General features: G+C 43.7%; 1 protein-coding gene across 1 annotated transcript in view; it reads left to right on the top strand.

The window, feature by feature from the left end:
• Positions 1 to 15,382, top strand: part of LOC139050187 (xaa-Arg dipeptidase-like) — a 45,396-nt gene that overhangs the window by 27,260 nt on the left and 2,754 nt on the right. The window contains exons 3-6 of the mRNA XM_070526394.1: positions 4,808 to 4,956; positions 6,444 to 6,593; positions 7,138 to 7,279; positions 12,660 to 12,905. Coding sequence (XP_070382495.1) covers positions 4,808 to 4,956; positions 6,444 to 6,593; positions 7,138 to 7,279; positions 12,660 to 12,905 — 687 coding nt within the window. The remainder of the gene's footprint in view (positions 1 to 4,807; positions 4,957 to 6,443; positions 6,594 to 7,137; positions 7,280 to 12,659; positions 12,906 to 15,382) is intronic.

The raw sequence follows: 15,382 nt of genomic DNA, 5'->3' as shown, positions 1-15,382 counted from the left end.
AACAGGCCGTTTGCCTGCTTTTTGCATTGTTGCACAAGTTCTACATGATTGTGCAGGAGAGTACGTTGTCACTGTGCCACTATAGCAAGCAATTTACTTAATCTACTAGCTGTACAGTTAATTACCTTGCAGAGCAAGCGTTCATACAGATGCAATAAGGATACAAAGTCCGCAACATAGTCGATGTTTATTGGTTTTTGTGCAAGAAAAAAAAAAACAATTCTCCAGAGAAGAGGCGCAACTTCACGTGCATGTAATATTTTATTCGAGCCACGGATTTAATGCTATCGTAGCAAATGCATTACGATAGCCTACACTTTTGCTCTGTCAAATTTAGTAAGAGGCAAGATGAGCTTTCAAGATGCATCGGGAAATTCATGCTTGAAAACCGACCAGAAAATGCAACTGAACGGTACCGCGCTCAGCGCAACGTTGAAATTTCGGGTACTTTGATGTCTTGTCATTTGCCCTTGCAGAGGTTGAAATAATTCAAGCTGCTCCATAAGCGCGATTTTTCCATGCTACTCAACAAAACATTGTAGCGACCTCGTCGTCTGCTGGGGATCGAACATCTCTAGCTAGCACTGACAACTCGCAAAGGCGTACGAAGCAAACGTGAAAATGCACTTCATTTGCTGTGTAGCGTGCCAACAAACGCATAGAAATCGGAGAATGCAATCTGCGGTACAAGTTTTTTATTCTCCCTTCGCGTACTTACCGAATTCGACGATCCACGTCTCCGCACATTGCACTTGTCGGGCGAGACGCCACTTTCCAAAACAAACCGGCGAAATAGCTCCGTTGACAGCTCTCCGCGCAATTTCGACGGAAAATCGCAGCGATCGGTGCGATGGTGCGACTGTGCGACCAACCGGTTGGTCGCAGCCGAAAATCGGGGGGTCGGCACTGCGACTGCGATTTTCATCGCAAACGACGGAAATCGCACTTCCGGTGCGACGAAAATTGCGTCATGTGAAGCAGGCATAAGACAACAAATATATCTTGTTTTTCTCGTTCACCATACGCTCTCGCGCTGGTCCCATCGCCAGGAAAATGTGGACTTGCCTGTGACCCTGACGCAACTCCAGTCCTTAGCCGTACATGACAAATTCTATTCAGCAAATAAAAGCCGTCTGCGCCTGTTCACCTCCAGAGCAGAGGTTTTTGTGCAGGCAACCAATTTCGGAGGTTTGCTCTGTGAAACCGCCTTCGCACGGTTTTCTAGCTAGCGTCCACACTAAGTTCGTCCACTGCTTCCCTCGATGTGAAAAATGAGGCTTCAGCTGCGCATGCCACGATTTGAGGATCACGGCACTCTGTCATGGCTCGAAGTCAGTGTCCACAAGGTAGATTTCCAAATCGTCCCTCATCACAGTACACCTGGAGAATACGATAAACCGTCAACAACTGGCGGCCTGTAATGGTGGCAATGACACGCTGCGGAACATTGTACCGCTAAAGAGCAATCATCTGAACTCTATTTTTTGTCGACACACCTGGCATGGCTAAGTTCTTATAGCCTTAGGAACACTGGTTCCTGCAATTACATACAATAGCAAATGGTGACACCGCCCCGTTAAGTTGTGGCTCTTATATAAGAGGCGTCGGAAAGGATACATTGAGTAACACCAGCAGTTCTGCTTTACAGCACTTAAAACGGGCCGTTGGTAGCGAGGAGACGATGGTGGAAAAAATAAATTCATAAAAAAAAGCCACGTTTGATAGCGAGCAAAGCACACACTCATCTCGCACGTGTGGGCTGCTTTTAGGCAGCACCACGTGGCACGAACAGTTGCTTGACAGAAATGTTAGCGGCGCGCCGGTGTGGCGTTATCACAAACCTACCGCACAGAAACTGCAGTTTAACGTATCACTGTGCGACAAGTACTGTCGCACTCACCACCTGAATTGAACATGGCCAGCAGGTCGCGCTAATTGCACTATCGGCCACGCGCTCTGCTGCTCACGTTTCATATGTCCACGAGACTACGTTGCATCCGCATTCGGGGGCCTGTATATACCGCCAACATACACGATACCATCATTCTCGTGAAGCTTACACCAAACTACATTTACATGATTCACCGCAGGCATGGCCGCGTAGGCAATTCCCTGGCTTAAAACCATTGCTACTCCTCCACCTCTAGTATCTCTGTATTTGCGAGCAACGGTGTAACTTGGCAGCACGAATTCATGATCACAAATTGTTGAGTGTAGCCACATTTCAGTTACAGTGACAATATTGGTTTTCAGAGCCAACAAAACAGCGTCAAACTGGTCCGTCTTTTTCACATGGCTTCGGGCGTTAACATTCAGAATGTTTAACTGCACCGTTGTCGGGAGGGCTGTCGTGTTGGTAGTTCCACCTGGTTTGTGTTTTCACTTCATCGGTATTGTTACTCCTCTCATCTCAGGCAAAAAGACGACCATTTCCTTGCACTCTGTTGTAGATAAGTCTTACCATTTCCCCTCTGTCGCGGTTTTCTTTCGCAGAGTACCACAGTTTTCTTCTAGTTTCACGAACTCCGCAGGAGCAGTCTTCGCTTATAGAGCAACCGGTCCCCCTTGGCCTGGAACATGACCGGAGTATTTTAACTTTCTCGGGATAGTAGAGTAACGTAAGGATAATTGGCCTGTCTCTAGATTGGTCTTCCTTAATTTGACCAAGTCGGCGAATACGTTCAATACCCGCAGTCTTTATGTATAGAGTACCTTAAAATATTGTCTTTGATGCCAGGTCGTGGAGATTCTGAAGTGATTCATTTTGCTGTTCCGGAATCCCATGGACAATCACATTTGACCACCGACTTATGTTATCCAGTTTAACTTCTCTGTTGATATCCTTCATATTGTTTTCTAGTTCCGCTATTCGCTTTACGCAATCAGAAGCCTGCTTTTCCAACCCGCTAAGTTTTTCGAGTCCCTTATCATTTGCACATAGTTTCTGGTTTGTGGCAGTGTTTTCTTTCTTATTTTCTTTATGTCGTCCGTGATTGCTTTCAGTTGCTTTGAAAAATTGTCTCCCATCGGCTCCGGACTGCTTTCAGTATCGCTACTGAGTAGCAACAAGAAGCGCAGAGAAATCGTTTCTTTAGTAAGCACTTCGCACAATGACCATGGGCATGATAGCAAAATTAACAATATTGCCACGGTAAAATTTTCCGTATCGTTTCCTTACCTGTACAAGAAGCATGAACGGGTTCGGAGACCGCATCATGGCGTAGCTGCCATGCCCATGGTCGAGTGCCGCAGTGAAGATCGCTTTTATAGTCCCGTTGATACATGCTGCCGCCAGCACCCCTGGTGGTTCCGATGACGACAACGTTGCGCCTCCAGGGGTGGTTGATGATGAACTAGCTGACGAACAATTGTGGCCATCAACTTTTCTTGATCGTTGGCCAAAAAAGAGGTGGTGATAACGGCCCGTTGTCATTTGGTGATAGTCCCGCAGAAGCCAACAGAAATCTCAGCAAAACCTGTACAAGAAGCATGGACTGGTTTGAAGACCGCATCACGGCGTAGCTGCCATGGCCACTGATTTACTGATTCACTAACTGATTGACTGACTGATTTAATGGCTGTGTTTAACCAGCCAAGGCGACAGACGGGCTACAAAAGACGACATTGAAGGTCACATTGAATTAAATATGTATAATGTCATGTTTAATGTGCACCTAAATGTGAGCACATCAACTTTACTGCCCTTCACCTCCATATAAACGCGGAGGAGGGCATGGGCTGAACTACTGTACCATTAAAGCATTTCTTCAACAGCTTCTCACTTTTTCACACTGGCTATAGTTATGATGGAAATGAACTCAGAAGGCAAGTTTCTATGGCCAGTCATTCTACTAGGACATCCTATTAAGAATAAATGCAGCATATAGAACTAAAGGAGCATGAACACAAGAAGCGAATCATACAGAGCATCTGTGCGTCAGTATCCATAGGTGAAGACCAAACTATGTTGTGAACTCCAATCGATAACGGATATGTAGTGGTAGAGCACTATATAAAAAATAATCTGTGGCGCGAGTTCTACAAGTAGATTTATGATCTTAAGCATTACCCGTCAAAATTCTTGTTCAACTCTATTATACAATGCGCATTCAATGAACAATGAAGTAAATATGATGCATAATCAGCATCAACACCACATAGAGAAATGTATTGTAGCATAAACTAAATTTGATTGTTATTGCGTAGAGAAGGAAGCGTTATTAAACATCTGAAGAAATTGAAGATCTCTGGCTTGGTTTATTAGCCCACTTCATATGCGGTACACAGAGGCGTATAAGTGGTGGAACAGTGGTGCACGTCAGGCTGCAATTGCAAATAGCTTGTAATTTCTGACCGCTGCTTCTCTGTTCTATCAGATTAGTGTCCACTACATCTTTTCCAGCTTATCTATGTGCCTTTCAAAGGGCTCAAAAAAATACTCGCCTTCACTACGCATTTTTTATTGCACATACAATGTCATTTGCACAACATTTTATCTGCTGTAAGTAAAATTCAAACAGGAACAATTCGGAAACTGACTTGAATGCATCTTCTTTTCATGTTTAGCAGTATTTGTAACAGTGACTTAGGTCAGACTACAAAACGTACTCTAGGGTGTAATTCTTGCTTAGAAACCGGCTGCAAATCCACTACACGTCGCACGTCCACGTAAACGCCCGTAACAGGCGTTCTTAACAATTATTTGCTGTTCCCGTCTCAATTTACGCCCTTAGTACACTGGGTGACGTAATTAGAGACACCTCTAATCTAATCACATCTGCATCATCTCCGACGTGATTAATTGCAGATGGAGACGTGACAGTGGCTGTGCTGTGCGAGTACGACGCCCTTCCAGGTATTGGCCACGCCTGCGGTCACAACCTGATTGCCCAGGGCTCAGTAGCGGTCGCGGTTGCCGTGAAGGAGGCCCTGCGTCGAGCGCCGCTGAGAGGAAAAGTACGCTGTTTAATGAAAGAGAAATAGTGTACTCGCATGAAGAGTATCTCTGTCTGCGTTGTGCTGTGGGATAACGGACTATCAATACACAACTGGGTGGGAGGAATGATAAAAAAAAGGAATCCTATGTAATGTTCATTGAAGTACCGTTAAGAAACCCGTAGCCTTTCAATAGGATCAGGGAGAACTCTTACGGAATGGGGGCCCTATTTTTTCAATGATTTTTTTTTTCAAGAAAAACTATCACGTGTAATTGCATTACACGAATTGCAGTTCTTCTCGGCATAGCGGCATTATCCCGGAGATATGCAGGCAAATTTATTGCAACATGAGCTAAATATCGGATTGTTTCGAATAGCTCTTCTATAGCTCTGCGAGAAGCGAGGTACTTCTCACGGTGAAGTTTTTTTCGCAATCTAGGCTATACCTAACCGGCCTCAAGCGCAAGCTCACTCTTTTGATTTTCTTTGAGCGTTTTTTTTTTGTAGATTCGTTTGAATTCCTCTTCTTTACGCCTTTAGCGAACGGTTCAGGCGCCACCGCTATCTCCGAGGCCAGCCAATTGGCGCGAACTACTAGAAAAGGCTAATGCAAAATTAAATAAATTGCTACAAAATGCAACTCTGGTGGCATTATTTGTAAGAATATATGTCTTTTTTTCACTCTTCCGAATTTTGCCGTTGACTCTGACGGATCTCGGTCGCAGCCGCACCGCCATTATCGCGCGGATTCTCGCGCAACGCATGATGAGAAAGGTTCAAAATCAAATGCTGCAAAACACGGGCATGGTCTCAATTTTCTCATTTGCGCTTCATTTGTGAACCAGAACTCCAACTACGATCAAGAAGAAAATGTTTGAAGATTTTGGGTGCCGCGAGAGCCTAATTTGCTATTTCGCAGTGTAGATATACGACTTGAAAACGAGTTCTACATGGCACCTGCGTCCGGCCTGCCCATACTGAGCCTATTGGGCTGTAGGGCCATGGAGAAAGATACTACTGTTACTTCTATGAACCACTGCTAGTACAAAGATTAACAGCAGTTTTCTGTATCGACGTTGCCTGAATTTTCTTTTCTTTGGGTAGTCAGTATATGGTCAGTATATGCGTGTCACCTGGCCAAGCTGTAGGTTAAAAAACCCGCCGCGGTTGCTCAGTGGCTATGGTGTTAGGCTGCTGAGCACGAGGTCGCGGGATCGAATCCCGGCCACGGCGGCCGCATTTCGATGGGGGCGAAATGCGAAAACACCCGTGTACTTAGATTTAGGTGCACGTTAAAGAACCCCAGGTGGTCAAAATTTCCGGAGTCCCCCACTACGGCGTGCCTCATAATCAGAAAGTGGTTTTGGCACGTAAAACCCCATATATTATTATTATTGTAGGTTAAAAAAGGTACAATGAAAGGGCTCGGCAAAATGTCAACACACAGCGTCCCTAAGCGGATCTTCTTGCGTCGTGAAGCAAGGCGCCAATTTTGGGTTTCCGCAGGTCGTGCTGCTTGGCACACCGGCCGAAGAAGGGGGTGGCGGCAAGGTGCATCTCCTGAAAGCTGGAGCCTTTGAAGGCATCCACTTCGCGCTCATGGCCCACCCGAGCACCCGTAACGTAGCTGCATGCGGCACCACATCTGCCGCCAAGGTGAAGTTTTCTCGTGTTGCGTGCCCGCTGGGAATGGGTACCACTGCGCGTCCAAATGATTTGGCATGCATGTCACGGCAAAGAAAGAATTCATTTTGCTACCTCATGTGCGCAGTGGTTCTCTCATTTGTAGCGCCATGGTTGAACAAAGTTCAGAGGGTTCTAAGCTGCTGGTAGTGTAATGAGAGATAATGCATTTGCTCTGCTTGGCAGCGAAGAAAAGCTGCGAAGGTATCGCTTCAGTCTATGTGAAAGGGTGACAGGCTGCGATGAGCACCGAACAATTTTGCGTTCTCTTATGCGTAATGAACACAGAAGCGTAGTATGGTATAGAGATTTTGTAAATCTTATCTGGCACTAGCCTCAGCTGTCTGTTGCGAGAAATACGAGGAGAAAAACTTGCAGTAGGGCGCTCAGGAAGAGCAAGTGCTGATAATTTACGAGCAAGGTTCTGCGCCTCGATACGTGATTATACTTCGAAAACCAGTACGTAGCGTTCCTCGTGTTCATATAACTGCATATTCTTTGCATGAACTTCAACCAGTACGCGGTGACCTACAAGGGCATTCCCACTCATTCGGCTGCGGCACCCTGGCAAGGCCGCAACGCGTTGGACGCCGCTGTTGCTGCTTACGTCAATGTCGCCTTGCTCAGGCAGCAAATAAGTCCCGAATGCCGCATTTCAGGTGAGCCCCCAGTTTCATAGACATTAATACACTGGAGGTTCATATGACTGGGACAGCAAGGATTGAGTGATGGGCTAGTTGGTTCATTATCACGCAAAAAGCAGCGCTTCAAGACGGGACACGTACAGAAGGGGACATGGCGCAGTGTGTGGTTCCTTTGTGTACCGTCTTGCAGCGCTGCTCTATTAGTGATGCCGAGATACGCCATACACAATGAAAGTGGGATATTTATTAGAATATAATTTGCATAAAAATGACTCACACGTGGCTCAAGCCTGCGAGTGCCAACTTCTAAAAAATAATTTATGGGCTATGTAACCTTGGACATAACTATCTGTGTTTCTATGATATGGCAGGCCGTAATATAAACAATCTACAAGTGAGTTCGAGCATATCACTTGGTACAAATAATTTTGTCGCTTTCTGACGTTTAATGGCGGCCTTCGGTACCTTGTTAATCAGATGTTAATGCAGATTTCATATTCACAATCCAAAGCGGCAGTGCAAATTTTTTCCTTCATACAGCTAGTGCATAAAGAGATAAAAAATCAAAACCTACGCCATTGAACTACGCTTGCAGAGCTTGGATATTTGTCTACAAACTAACAAATAACTATACTATAAAGAAAAACGCATGCACTGAATCGTGCCTTTTTTACGCCACACCGTCGATCAAGGAACTAGCATTTCCTTTCTTTTTTTTTCACCCGTGTTCTGTGCGATATCGCGTATATTCTTCTTTCTCTGAAAGCGGGCTGACAAACACTAGCTGATGGAGCTTCACCCTAACTTTACTGTACAGTTTGACTATTGGCAGCAATAAACTCATGCGTCTCATTGCTCCCAGCTTTCTCAGCCCTCCAAATCACATTAATTAAGACAGTGGCAAAGCATCTTTGAATCACAACCACAGATTTCAGTGACGAGGTGGTAATGTCTTCTAAATATGCTGTGTACGAAATCCGTGAGCAGTTTCCAATTTTTCTGTTTAATTTTTCTTACCTTCAATTTCTGTTTACTTTTTACAAGAATGAAAACCGAAAATATGTCCGCGCAACGTTATGGCTTTTCTTTCCCTTGCCATCACTATAATTTATTAGACAATTTAATGTACGTTTATAGCACAGGTTCGTTGTAGAGCAATTACTCAGAACGATAGCTTTGTGGAAAACAGCGTTGAGAAGTGTGGGCATTCAAATGCATCTTATAAGTATTGTCTGTCAAATCGGCTGAGAGAACAATCATAGTAATAATCCGCACACGAATGCGATACTAGTATCTTCAAGATTCAAGATTCATTTACTTCACCAAGAGAAAAATGCCTGGGACAAGAAGCTGCCATGGAGCAGCTTCATTATGCAAAAATGTGAGGCGTGCGTGCATGACACAAGAGAAGAGAAGTGGACAACAGGAACGCTGACTACCAACTGAGGGGAGCACCGAGGCGAAAAGTAAAAAGAAGACACAAAACTCATCTGCGCAAGCTCAGAAATGATTTCACCACGTGTCAGCTGGGTACATGTGCCGGTCTACGCGAGAGATAGCTGTTAAGCACTTAATCTCTTCCTTGTGTAAAGTAATCAAAGGCTGACTCACGGACGCTCTTCCATCATTATAGATATGCCATGCGTCTACCATAAGACGCGTACTGGCTGTCCAGTACGCCCGTGATAGGGCTGGGAGGCTTGACCTCCCGGTCCCAACATGGGACCAGCCAGGCAGGTGGCAACACCTTGTACAGGACAAGAATAAAATTTGTTCCTCCTCCTCCCTCCTCCTGCAAAAGTAAATTTCCAAACGCTTAAGGAAAATTTTTTCCAGTGGTTTCGAGAAAATTGGCAGGATCAATATTGGTCTATAGTGGCCCACGTCTTGTATCGTTTATGGGTAACAATCACTTTGGCTAGTTTTAGTCTGTTTGGGAAGGCAGAGGAGGGTATCGATAGGTTTAATATATGTGATAAATGAGGTGCAAGAAGGTCAGCTACAAATTTAATTGGTTTTATTGACAGACCTTCTGCGTAAAGGCTGGAGCTATTCTTCAAGGCCATCAGTGTAGCCAAAACTTCGAATAATGGGCAAGGTGGAAAGAAAAGGTGTCAGGTGTCTGTACAGAAATTAAGCAGGTAGCATCTTTGTTGCAGTCTTATTTAGGGATACCAATAAAGTGTTTATTAAAGCTATCCGCTAGTTCTGTACCAATCCAGGTTACACCGTTTATTGTAAGACCTTCTATTGAATAGGAGAACTTGGGCATGTTAATGACTGCGTTTATTGTTTTCCAAACTGATCTCGCATCACAGAGGCCGTCTTCTTCAAATATATTACGCGCCTTACGCAACTCATTGTTCAATTGATTTCTGAAATGCTTGAAGGCGAATTCTCGGCTGGATCAAAATTTTTGATACATCTTGTCTTTCTTTTTTATCTGTTTATAGAGAGATGGCGTAATCGAAGGTTTTAAATTTCTTTTAGATTGGCGCTTTGTGGACCACAGGAAACATGTATCATATATATTTCACGAAATTTCTTTATAAATGTATTCTACGCTTCATCCGCACTACTATAAGTATAAATTTCGGACAAGTCAGCAGTGTTTACCATTTCTCCGAGTTTATTAAGATTTGTGTTATTAATTGAGTGGTAGGTAGGAAGGGCTTTTCTAGCGAAAGTTGAAATTATTTGTACAGCCGACACAAAAACTGTACAGTGGTCGACAAGGTCGGACGACAATGTATCAGCACATTCGACAGTGGTATCTGCATTCACGACGTATAAATCTACAGTTTTCTGGCTGGAAGCAGTAATTCTTGTGGAAGACACTATTACGTTTGTAAAACCATTGGATTCAATTATGTTGGCAAGACTAAGTGACGTGTAATTATATTCAGGTATATTTTTATTAAAATCGCCACCCAAGACCACAACATAACGGTTTAAAGACCCTAATTCTAGACATTTGTTAGCATAATTGAGAAAATGGTCAGTGTTTCCGTAAGAAGATTAAAGAAGAAGAAGAAAGTGCGTGAGCATACAGAAAATTGTTGGTAAGCGCAACAAGCCGGGCTCTTGCCGACCCCCCCCCCCCTCATATGTAGATATATATGGTACAGTAACAATAACCGCGGGGGTTGTCAAATTGTAGGATATAAAATTGGGCAATCAAACTTGATGCTTCATCACAACTGAAACTCCTTACTACAGCAACTTTAAACACAGGCACAGAGCAAAGTAATATGACGCAATTAGTTTTTGGTATATTATCCTTACAATCAATGTACGAGAGCACGACCAAACTTCTATAGAATAAACATGTCGACCTGCAAGTGAGCTTGGTTTCAGAAGCATAGACATGCGACATGTTTTCAAACGTTACCATTTCTGCCCAAGTGACACCTTTTGCTTTAGACACCATCTGATGATGCAGTGAGCCTCGCAATGTCCCCTCTGCATCAAATTCTGATTATGGGCGCATCATCGGTTTGACGAGCGAAGATTTTACAATTGCGCACCCAGACATGCTTACATTTGGCTTGGCGTTTCTGCGCAGTTGCCTCGTCCAGAATGCGCTTGAGTTCAGGGCAAAGGTTCTCATTACCAAAAATTCGCATGTCGGAATCAAAACCAATGTTAGAGCATAATAATTTTGCAGCGCGTGCTTTCTGAAGAAAAGTGCCACGGACATGCCTCCGATTGTCTGCACCAGCATATTTTTTACTGCCGAGTTTGCTGTCGGCACGCGGTGAATTACGTCAATGTCAGTTGGAAAAATAGAGGCGTTTTACTTTTGCTGCAATTCCACCTATTATCTCGGTTAGGCTCTCTGGCGTGTTGCAAGGAACACCTTTAATTTCAACATTTGTATTTCGAGTGTATTCTTCGGCATGGAGGACACGACTTTCATGAGCCTTCAACTGCTGTGCAAGGTAACTGCAACGACTTTCAAGTAGAACGTTCGCCTCTTTCAGTTCCTTGTTCTTCCCTTTCATTTTATCATACTCTTTACTTATTAACGTAAGGCTGGTCTTCACCTCCCTCTTTTCTTTCCGAAAATCTCTGTCAAATGTGTTTCTAAAATATTTAAAGTCTGCATGAAGTTCACGTTTCAGTTCCTCGATAAGGGTCCTTATTTCTTTAGTCATTGCAATCCAAATACGCCGTGGCAGCAGCAGCAACAGCAGGAAACAAAACGAAAAAATAATTTCAGTAAGATAGGGCAGCACAGACCAGCGTAGAAGAAGCACATGATTGTGAGTACGTCGACGCTTTTTGACAACTGGTTCAAGAAAAATAAATAATTTCGCGCACTGGAGAGAAGTCGATGTTGTGCAATTAGCTTTTTGTGTTTAGTGTGAAAACATGCAACCGAAGGTGTACGCTAATTTCAGATAAAATATTAAGAACGGGATCTTCTGAGCGAAGATATTTCTGAGTAACACATGTCGTCAAAAGTTGCGTCATTGGCGTTTACACGATATTTTGGGCTGACAATAATAGATTAGGACAACGAGCGCCTACATGCGTCTAGCGAGAAATGAACATATTGTCACGGGGAGAATCTTTATACCAAGGGTGCATTTACAAGGCAAAGGCGCACAACGCTACCGCAATGGCAAGGCTAGCGCATGCAAACCAGAAAGCCGCACCATCGTCGCTTTATTGTCTAAACACCGACCACATGATCACCACCCATGGCAATATGTTGCCCATTTCTAATAAAGATTCTTTACTTTATCCCCTCGGCACCTTGTCCCATACGCCAAAGATGCAAACGTTGCCTTCTTGGTCATTTTTCCGTTGAAGATGAGCGCAATTATTTCTGGAACGAGGCAGCAAACAAAATCCAGATGCGAGTGTTCCCTGTGAGAGACTTTTGCAGCCGCAGTCAATGAGCATGGAGTCGAAGCTCTTCCTGTACTACGCTATATGTTGTATTTATGTACGTACTATATCTGTTTGCAGGCTTGTCATCAAGTTAACAAATCAGTCCAACAGATGTCATAGAATCACCGTGTCATAGCGGGAATTGAGAATATTGGAATTTAAAAGTGCACAGATAATAACAATACATCTCCACCATGTTCGGCCGTTTCTTATGTAAGAGTGTTTTCTCATGGGTCAGCGGTTGTCCACCCACCAACCATGGTCACGATTGCTGGCATGACAGCAAGCTCACCACGATGATCTTAATCGCTAGGGGAACTTCCGTACAAGCGCCTAGTGAATTTGGGCCCAGATGCACAAATTTCCCACGCCAATGTACACAATATGTTTTCCGTTACAGCAGTGAAAGAAATAAGTCGATGCAGACCGAATTCGGGTCATTTATTTCATTACTGTCATTATTCACCACCTGAATGTGATGTTCTGTGCTTCGCAGGTATCTTCCGCAAAGGCGGTGAGCAGCCCAACATTTTACCGGATGAGGCTGTACTGGAATTCGATTTGCGTGCCCCAGACACTTCCAAACTGAACGAGCTCCAACGTAGGGTTCGCGACTGCTTCGACGCCGGGGGGCAAAGCGCAGGATGCGAGCTGAGCGTGCAGGAACTGATGCCTATGTACATGAATCTGGTGCCGAACTTTGTCATGGCGAATATTTACAGGGCTTACGCGCAACAGCAGGGTGAGCATTCATCTTCGAGGTTCAATATTAAGCAGCAATTTTATATAGTTTAATTGTTGTGCTTGTAGCCTTTCAAATATTGCCATCCAGAAAGCAGTTGAATTCATGGAGGGAAAGGCGGTTTTATGTCCAGTGTGGAAAATTAACGTTATAAGTTTTGGCATGGACTGAAAATTGGGCGAACTAAGATTGCGGCATGCTTGTGAAATTTATGTCCGATGGCATTCTATGCTTCCAGTAAAACAGTAAAAAAGAGGCTTTGTGGCACGGCGTACGCTTGCGTTTAGGACACCTGCATATCTCAGTCCATCCTCAGCTTTTTGCCACCCTCCCCTTTTACGAATGATTGTAAGACCATCATTACACAAGAGGTTCATTTTTGACTGTAATTTAGGGATTTTACATTCCACAACGGCCATCTCATACATCTAACACCCAAACTCTCTCGAGTGAAGCTAGCTTAGCAGGCCTTTTTGACGAAATATCTGGCACTGTTTGAGATAACACTGACCTTAGTGATGCTAGAAGTACTGGTGAAGCTTATAATGTGTTTCGAATAATGAACACCTTTTTCAGGAAGCGTAGCAAAGGAAAATGGACCTGAGAAAGTCCTAATGGTGAAACAAGAAATGAAGTTGACTTGATACTTTTGACTTATCCCAGCATAGTGCAGCATGTAGAAGTGACAGGTAGAGTAAAGTCCAGTGATCATAAGATACTGAGGGCTAGGATTCGCCTCCATTTGAAGAGGTAAAGAGCAAAATTTATCAAGGAGAAACAGGTCAACATAGAGGGCCAGTAAGAGTAAAAGCAGACAAATTCAGGCTGGTATTTGCAAACAAATATGCAGCCTTAGCCCAGAGAGATGATGATGACATAGAGTTAATGAATGAAACTGCAACTAGGCTGCCTTCAGAAGCAGCAATTGAAGCGGGAGGCAAGGCACCAAGGCAACCAGTAGGCAAGCTCTCCCAAGTAAAAAAGGACCTAAAGAAACGACAAAGAATGAAAGTGTTCAACTCAAGAGATAAGGAACTATGAGAACTGATCAAAAAAGGCGAAAATAAGTGATATTCGAAAGTATATCGTGAGAAAGACTGAAGAAGTCGTTAAAAAATGTACGCTGCCTGAAATAAGTAAGAAGGAAACTTGGCCTAGGACAAATCGAGCTATATGCACTAAAAATAATCAGGGTAATATCATCAGAAATCTCGAAGATATAGTAAAAGAAGCGGACGAATTCTATACTGACCTGTACAATACCCAGAGGAGTCAGGATGCCTCCGTTAGAAAGAGTAATGAACAAGATACAGAAACTCTTCCTGTAACTACCGATGAGGTCAAAAGGGCCTTGCAGTCTAGGTAATTGTAGTCTATTTAATTAAAGAGGGAGGCGACATGATGCTTCAAAAACTGGCCGCTATTTATACGAAGTGAGTATTGACTGCAATGGTCCCAGAAAAGTGGAAGAATGAATACATTATACTGATCCACAAAAAGGGAGACGTTAAAGAATTAAAAAAAATATAGGCCTGTTAGCCTACTGCCGCTATTACATAAAGTATTTACCAAAATAATCTCCTATATAAAGAGGGCAACACTGGACTTCCCTCAACCAAAGGTACCGGCGGCCTTCAGGAAGAGATACTCTACAATGAATCACATCCATGTAATTAATCAGGTTATCGAGGTATCCGCAGAGTACGATAAGCCTCTCTAGATGGCTTTCATAGGTCATGAAAACGCGTTTGACTCAGTAGTCATACCAGCAGTCATACACAGGCATTAAGTAATCAAGGAGTGCAGAACGCTTACGTAAATAGCATGTAAAATATCTACACAGGTCTACAACCACCTTAACCCATTAGGGACCGGTTTCTTTATCTTCTTGCTATCTTGAAATAAATGTCATATCTTAACTTGAATTTATACTAATAATTCACATGCAAGAAATTATTGCTCTTGCCTAATTAGTTTTTGAAATACAGCCCGTGACCATATGGTCACACTGGGCCCTTACGCTACAGCAAAATACGCGAAGTTAAAAACATTTATTTCAAGCCATTAAACATCACAAAAAACATATATAGCGAATAGTCGAGCACTTATTTAGTGTGATATTGTTTAAATCTTGGAATATACATGCCGACGTCATACTTTGTGCATTGTGTGTGCACCGCGCTGTTGCAATTATCTCATGCACACCTCCACCTCTTGTCATTAGGTATCGGTGCAACAAAGTGGGCCACTTGGTCACACCGCGTACCAGTCAGGGCATCACCAGTCTTTAGTATTCTCCGTTGACCAGGTCCTCTAGGCTTATGTCCCATCGTATCAGGTAGCTTTGTGCAATTTGCCTGCGGAATTCCACCTGCGTGACGTTGAACCCTGTGCTACGAATTAGCGCCCAAGCGTTGCCGATAGATACATCACAAAGTGAAGTGAAAATCAGCCACCACCACTTTTTGCCACGGATT

This window comes from Dermacentor albipictus, chromosome 9 (assembly GCF_038994185.2).
Source record: "Dermacentor albipictus isolate Rhodes 1998 colony chromosome 9, USDA_Dalb.pri_finalv2, whole genome shotgun sequence".
In the NCBI taxonomy this organism is placed as follows: Eukaryota; Metazoa; Arthropoda; class Arachnida; order Ixodida; family Ixodidae; genus Dermacentor; species Dermacentor albipictus.
Note: the sequence above shows the minus strand (reverse complement) of the source record. Positions and strands in the feature narration are given on the sequence as shown.